Genomic DNA, 7,500 nt, shown 5'->3' with positions numbered 1-7,500 from the left:
GTAGGAAGGTGCATGGATGTTTGGAAAGATAGAAGGATGCAGCAGGTAGGAATTGAATGGAATTATTATTGGAGTACTTTGAGTGAGATATGTTAAAATGAATGAGCTTTGACAGTTGAACTGATACATGAAAAGAATGACACAAATGATGGTAGCTCAGCAGATGATGTGTATTCAGGGAGTCTCTCTCTTTCTCCTCCCCCCCCCCCCCCCTCTCTCTCTCTCTCTCTCTCTCTCTCTCTCTCTCTCTCTCTCTCTCTCTCTCTCTCTCTCTCTCTCTCTCTCTCTCTCTCTCTCTCTCTCTCTCTCTCACCCCTCTCTCTCTCTCTCTCTCTCTCTCTCTCTCTCTCTCTCTCTCTCTCTCTCTCTCTCTCTCTCTCTCTCTCTCTCTCTCCTCTCCCCTCTCTCTCTCTCTCTCTCCCCTCCTCCCCTCCCCCTTCTCCCCTCTCCTCTCCCCTCCCTCTCCTCTCCTCCCCTCTCCCTCTCCCTCTCCCTCCTCCTCCTCTCTCCCTCTCCCTCCTCCTCTCCTCTCTCTCCTCCTCCTCCCTCTCTCTCCTCTCCTCTCTCCTCTCTCTCTCTCTCTCTCTCTCTCCTCTCTCTCTCTCTCTCTCTCTCTCTCTCCTCCTCCCTCCTCCTCCCTCCCTCCCCCCCTCCCTCCCTCCCTCCCTCCCTCCTCCCTCTCTCTCTCCTCCTCTCTCCTTTCTCCTCTCTCCTCTCCTCCTCCCTCCTCTCCCTCCTCCCTCCTCCTCCCCTCCTCTCCTCCTCTCTCCTCCTCTCTCCTCCCTTCTCCCCCCTCTCCCCCTCTCCCTCCCTCCCCTCCCTCTCTCCCTTCCTCTCTCCTCTCCCCCCTCTCCCCCCTCTCCCCCTCTCTCCCCTCTCCCTCTCTCCCTCTCTCCCTCTCTCCCCTCTCCTCTCTCCCCTCTCCCCTCCCCCCTCCCCTCTCCCCCTCTCCCCCTCTCCCCCTCTTCCTCTCTCCCTCCCTTCCTTCTTCTTTCTCTCTCTCCTTCTCTTTCCCTCTGTCTCCTTCTCTCCTTCTCTCCTTCTCTCCTTTCTCTACTTCTCTGCCCCTTTCCCCCTCTCCTTTTTTTCTTTTATTCTTTCTTCCTTTATGCATTACCAAAGTGCTGACTTACTGTCATTTTGCAGGAGTTGGTGGACTCTGTGGTCAATGGAAACGTGGACCCCACAGTGAAGCGACAGCGCCTCGACAGCAGCACTTCATGGCTCACTCACTTGGCAGGCTCGACAGATCCTGTCTCTGTTAAACTTCTCTGTGGTGCTGATCTTTTAGAGTCCTTTGCACGACCAGGCCTCTGGAAAGATGAGGATGTAAGTAAGCCGTAATAGGCTTGGTATTTCTAATAGTGTCAGTGCACAATCTGTAATTTCGGATTTGATCATCTTTTAATCAACATCTGAGGTCCATGTGATGTGAGCATGCCAATTCTTTCTTTTTCCTTCTTTCTTTTTTCTTTATTATTTTAGTTTTCATTAATGTTTTTTTACAATCACATTAAGAATAATGATTAGATTTAATGACTGATGATGCATATAGTCATTATAGGACTACAATTACCTTAATATTCACTTAACCCCTTCAACATGAGGATGCGTATACTGCGTCATCGCAGCCCTCGTAACATATCCGAGGACGCGCATACTATGTCGTTGCTGAGTTGTATATGCATTAGTGTTTTTTTCTTCTGGATACTGTACGAGAACTTTCAGTATATAGGTCGTATATGATACGATGGCTTACTTGACTTTCATTATTATTACTTAGGAGTGTGATTCGCCTATACCGGGAGAGGTACGGATATACCTTACAAGCAATAATTTTATTATTTCTTTATGGAACATTATGTGAAAATAAAACTTGTTATAATTAGTTTACCATACTATTTCAACTGTTTTCTTTTGTCCTTTGAGTCACTGAGTTCTCTCACCAAGGTCACTCTTCTCACCCTCCTCCCAACCCGTGTAAATAACTTGTCACGTGCACAGGAGGAAGAAGTTGATTATCCATATATTTGATATGTAGTACATGATGATTATGTTGAGTTTCGGATTAAAACTTGTTGAGGCTTTGGCTTAAAAAATGTTATATTCAATAGCGATGTTTAAAATTTGGCGCACATCGACATCCCGGATTAGGCGTGGGGATGCGTTTTCTACTGGTCATAGTGAAGGGGTTAAATAGTTTTAGATAAAAATATCGAGTTGATATGGCACCACTCTCTCCTAGAGCCAGCATGAAAAAGCCTTGAAGGGTGCCAGTCCACAGTCTCTATCAAACTTTAGCTTCAGAGATGTTGTTAAGTGGACAGATTGGAAAAAAACAAACTGTAGTATCATAACGAGTAAATGGAAGCGAATACGAAAGGCATTGATATGCCACATTTGGCTCTCAAGTTTTGAAACGAAACTTGCCAAGTGTGCTGTACAAGAGACACCAGTTCCCGACTTGTGGCCAAAAATCAGATATATCCAATGGTTTGATAATAGTGATGATGATGATAATGATGATAATAATAATGATAACAGGAGTAATAATAAGAAAAAAATTAAAAGCAGATTTTCATATTTCAGATAGAAGCTCTGGTTGGAAAGTATGGGATTGTCGTAATAACCCGAGAAGGCAGCAATCCATACAAGTTTATATACGAGTCTGATGTGCTTACGAGGCATCAGGTAGGTTAATTAGTTATATTTACAGGTACACTTTATTGTAATTTTTTTAGCCTCTGGTTGTCTGAATTTGAAGTTCAAAATAACCCTAATAGATAAGAAATACAATGACATTAGTGAAGCTCTTCCCTATTGTGAAAGAAATTAGAGAAAATAAAAATTAAGTAGAGATATTACATGTAATTACTGTCCACTGGAAAAACATAAAGGCTATATTCATTATCAATGTAGGGTTGATACCTCTTTGTTATATTACTTGTTATGTTAGATAACTCTAGAAATGACAGTAAATTTACCTTCTCTTCCCCTTTCTTCATACAGAAAAATATCCACATTGTAACTGAATGGATCACCAATGAAGTGAGCTCTACAAAGGTTCGCCGAGCCCTGAGACGTGGCGAAAGTGTCAAGTATCTAGTGCAAGACAGTGTCATAGACTATATCTACAAGAATGCCTTGTACAACACACACAACAAGTGAGTGTTGGCGCACATAGGATCACATTATTTTAATTATTTAAATGCACTTTCCATGTTGCTTATTTTACTTTCAATGTTGCTTTTTTATCATTCTCTGCACTCCAGCCTAGTCAATTCTTAGGCATCTGTCCCACTGTTGCAGTACTGTGTTCAGCTACTTGTAAGCAAATGAAAGATATTGTTGCAAATTACTAAATTACTAAATACCGCAGATTTGGAAATTCATTGAGACTATGAATTGATACTGTGACAGTATTTTCCATTTCCCTTCAATTTAGCTTTAAAGAAGCATTTTGCTGTACAATGGGTAAATACCTTCAGCAAGTGTTTTTGTATGAAAAGTTATAGGAAGAGTGAGAGTATTAATGCATGTATGGTTGCATGCCAGTTAGCGTGACTGAGTGAGTGAATGAGTGAGTGAATGAGTGAGTGAGTGAGTGAGTGAGTGAGTGAGTGAGTGAGTGAGTGAGTGAGTGAGTGAGTGAGTGAGTGAGTGAGTGAGTGAGTGAGTGAGTGAGTGAGTGAGTGAGTGAGTGAGTGAGTGAGTGAGTGAGTGAGTGAGTGAGTGAGTGAGTGAGTGAGAGTGTGAGAATTGTGTGTTTGCTTGCTCGCCTGTTGGCCAATTTACATGTACTGTATACAATTATGTAATGTTTGTGAACGAGCGTGATGATTTGTATGGATATACATTCTCCTTAACAAATATATACTTGCACTGCATCATTACACTGACACAATTTATACATCAAGTATCTATATGAGATAAGAAAAAATATAGTTTATAGTTGTGAGTATTATCATGGCTATCTTTTATAGAGAACTTTAACTAGATTCGATTTCTAATATCTAAAGATTAGCGAAAATGCAAATTTTAGTTGTGAATATTATGACTAACTTAAAGATGAGAATTTTAATTAGACAGATTTGATGTCCAGTGGATGGTGATGTTTGCCATCTGTTCAGCATAAAAACAGAAGAGTTGTCTTGTATACTGCTAATTTCCAAGCCTGTCTGACCTGTTAGACCATATTGCATGCTATTAAATGTATTTGTCAGAATTGCCACTGAAAATACCCACCAATCACTGCCTCACATTTTATAGAGAGAGGAGGAGGAGTATTCAAGTATTGTTTTTTTTGTGGATTGGTCCTCCTCCGGGATTTTTGATGTGTCTTTTACACTGGAAAAATATCACTCAAACGTATGTATGTATACGTATGTATGTATGTATATATGTATATATTTATGTATGTATGTATATGTGTATATATGTATATATGTATGTACACTATGCATGTAAGTTTGTATGTATGTATAAAAGCACATAAACCTTATAGATGTGTGTATGTACTTGCTAATTTGTGCAGAGAAGGTGTTAGAGAAAACAATTCTTGTATAATTTTTCATGAAAAAGCTGACATCTTGCTCATAGCAATGCTCAAGGCAGGGAAGGTACCATGATTTGGTTCATGAATGTTCACAGTGAGTTATTGATTATCCTCACCTCTAGTGCAGTTATGGAAACCATTTTAGTAATGGACACTCAAAAAAAAATTGCTTTCAGTATTTAACCTTTAGTTGACTTACCTTGAATCAAGGAAACATATTTTTTTATGTACATATGCTGAATACTGTTTTATTTATGTAAAACACCTTTTTTCTATGGTAATAAAATTTAGGCTTCTTAAAGTTTTAGTTATTTACCTTCAGTTGTTTTGTTTTGTTTTAATTTAAAAGAGGAAAAAAAAAAATTGGTTTTATTTTTACTTTGGTGTATGGCTTTGTTTTTTATGTTTATGTTATGCTAAACACTTGTTTTAAGTCAACACACCTATTTTTGTGTTTGCATCTCCATCTAATTGGAAAAATACAGCAAACCATAATGGTACATTGCATGATTATTAGCTTACAAGTATATTTACCCAAATATCCAAAAAACAAAAGTTTTCACTGAAAAATTAAAATAATTCATACCCATGGCATTTACCTAAAAGTGCACCAACTGCAACCAATACCCTTAATGGAGAACAATTGCATATTGAGAGAGCATGCATTAATCTAAACATTAGGTTTATTGGTGTAAGTATTATCCTTTGAGTCTTGTTTTGTCATATCTCAAGGAGGTGCCAGTCCAGCTTTGCTAAAGGTCTCTTGATTGTTTTTTTGGAAATACTTTTATATTATTGTATTAAATAATTGACTACACTGACATAATACTGTTATATCAGTCTAAGACAAAAAAAAAGTGTCTTTTGAAATTAATTCTCAGACAGAGAAAATAGATGTTGATTTTAGTAATTGAATTTAAAGTAAAGCTGATGTTGGCATCTCTCTTTTAGCATCTTAAGAGTAAGATGTGCAAAAGAGTATTCATTCTATGGATGCATTGTATTTGTACATTATCCTGTTTTCTTGCACCTATCTTTATGTTGTCATTTACTCTGTATGAAAGTTGTGACCCTGTATTAAGAAGAAATGTATCTTCTTTATTAGTGTATGAAAAATAAGACATGTACCTTTTAATTTATTCATAATTACCTTTATGATCACATGCAAACACACACCTATGCAAAGATCATTTCGTTGGAAGAAACATTAGGAAATATATTTTAGAGTTTCTTCTCACTTTCTTTAATTATAAGTTGGCTTTTGAATTCCAAATTTTTAGATATTACAAGCATTTTATTGTCTGTTGTAGAGGAGGAAACAGGTATTTTTGACAGGTCTTGTGAAGGTAAAAAATCACTCTCATGATAGTAGAATTAGATAGAAAATTACCAATCCTGAAATGGGAACGGAACATTTCTCCTATTATTATTATTATTTTTTTTTTTTTGTGAAATTAAGGTATTGTATTGGTTATAAAAGAAAGAAATGGTATCGTGTTATCATGAAAGAATAGCAGTAGACATATCTGAAATGTGGACAAAGAATCTTTTAATTTGGATTATTGCTCACCTCTTGACAGGAGTGCACAGATGATATTCTGTTGTGTATTGTTGCTTGTGAATCATTGCTTCTTGCAAGAGACATCTGTAGGATTAGGTCACTTGTAGCTTTTATATTTATTTAAATTCAGTTAAATTTTTAAGTTCTGATATTTTAAAGCCAAATGGTTCATAGTAGCATTTTGCAAAAAAAATCAATTCCACTTACATGGAGGATGTTATTGAATATTATACTCTTTTTTTCAATTGAGGTAAAATTGAAGTTCACCAAATATTCAGTAAATTTGGTCTGGAAATGTTACCAAATGATTCATCAGAATTTCATAGGAAGCAAATGCATAGAACTGTATTTATCTTAATAACTTTTTAAGGAAGAAGTACCCTGATTACATTTATCTTGAACCTGACATCAGTTCATCTATGTTAGATTTACAGACAATTACAAGAATAGAAAGTTAAATGAATATGAAGTGTTAGAATTGTACCTTTTGATATTCTCATTGTATTAAGAATGTTAGACCCCTTAACAAAGGCATTGCTACTTATTCAACTTGTATATGCATGAATGTTTATGAATATGTTATAGAGAACAGCTGAAATAACTCCAGAGCAGTGTTTTGTAGTTTCCTGAATGGAATTTTATAGGGAGAATTATTTGCTGAAAGTTCAAAAGCCATGATGTACAATGATTGAGAATGTCTTGATTGATGTGTGACACCTGTGAAATCTGTTATTATTCTTTGATAAGAATTTTTGATAAATAAAGCAAATTGCTTGGATAGTTTCGGTTAAAATTGTTGACTATTAAATTTTCCTAAATTCCCAATGACAGCTATAATATAATGTTGACAACAAGAGGACAGTAAGTAATCAAGTAAATAATGAATACTACTCTGAAAAAGATAAACAAAATGGGATACACTCAATATTTGGATTAATAATAGATGCTGCAAGATTCAAGCAGTGCAGAGTAAAGTCAAGATTTCGGCTATACTTTTATAATGTTATTTTTACACTCCCTCTCCCTCTTCCTTTTTTTGAAAACATATTTTCATTTCACGCTTGTATAGTGTTATTTGTATGCATTTCATGGTGAGGAATGGATTATCTAGAAAGATACAAGTTTATTAATACTTTGAACAAGAATTTGGTATGAATATATTTAGAAAAACAAACTCATTAGTTATTGAACAGAGAAAAGATATTTGAAATTTTACATGTAATTGAAACTTGTATTCTGTGATGGGAGAATTCACTAAATATATTTTTATTAATGGATATGAAACATGTAAATAATAATGTCCTTGCTCTCTGTTCATAGCATCATTTGATACACTAATATTTTAATTAATAAAGATGACCCATATCAAAGGGAGGAAAAAGGA

General features: G+C 36.4%; 1 protein-coding gene across 5 annotated transcripts in view; it reads left to right on the top strand.

Annotated features, from left to right (window-relative positions):
• Nmnat (nicotinamide mononucleotide adenylyltransferase) overlaps positions 1 to 7,500 on the top strand; it is a 64,723-nt gene that overhangs the window by 20,863 nt on the left and 36,360 nt on the right. For 4 of the 5 annotated variants that reach the window (XM_086548468.1, XM_086548465.1, XM_086548466.1 and 1 more), the window contains 3 exons: positions 1,147 to 1,329; positions 2,590 to 2,691; positions 3,010 to 3,164. In XM_086548468.1, the coding sequence (XP_086404594.1) occupies positions 1,147 to 1,329; positions 2,590 to 2,691; positions 3,010 to 3,164 (440 nt within the window). Of the gene's footprint in view, positions 1 to 1,146; positions 1,330 to 2,589; positions 2,692 to 3,009; positions 4,857 to 7,500 lie in introns of those variants that run through there. The other variant, XM_086548469.1, reaches the window with a different exon arrangement.

The sequence above is a fragment of the Penaeus japonicus genome, unplaced genomic scaffold, assembly GCF_977035675.1.
Source record: "Penaeus japonicus unplaced genomic scaffold, GWHDUDI00000001_assembly GWHDUDI00000020, whole genome shotgun sequence".
In the NCBI taxonomy this organism is placed as follows: Eukaryota; Metazoa; Arthropoda; class Malacostraca; order Decapoda; family Penaeidae; genus Penaeus; species Penaeus japonicus.
Note: the sequence above shows the minus strand (reverse complement) of the source record. Positions and strands in the feature narration are given on the sequence as shown.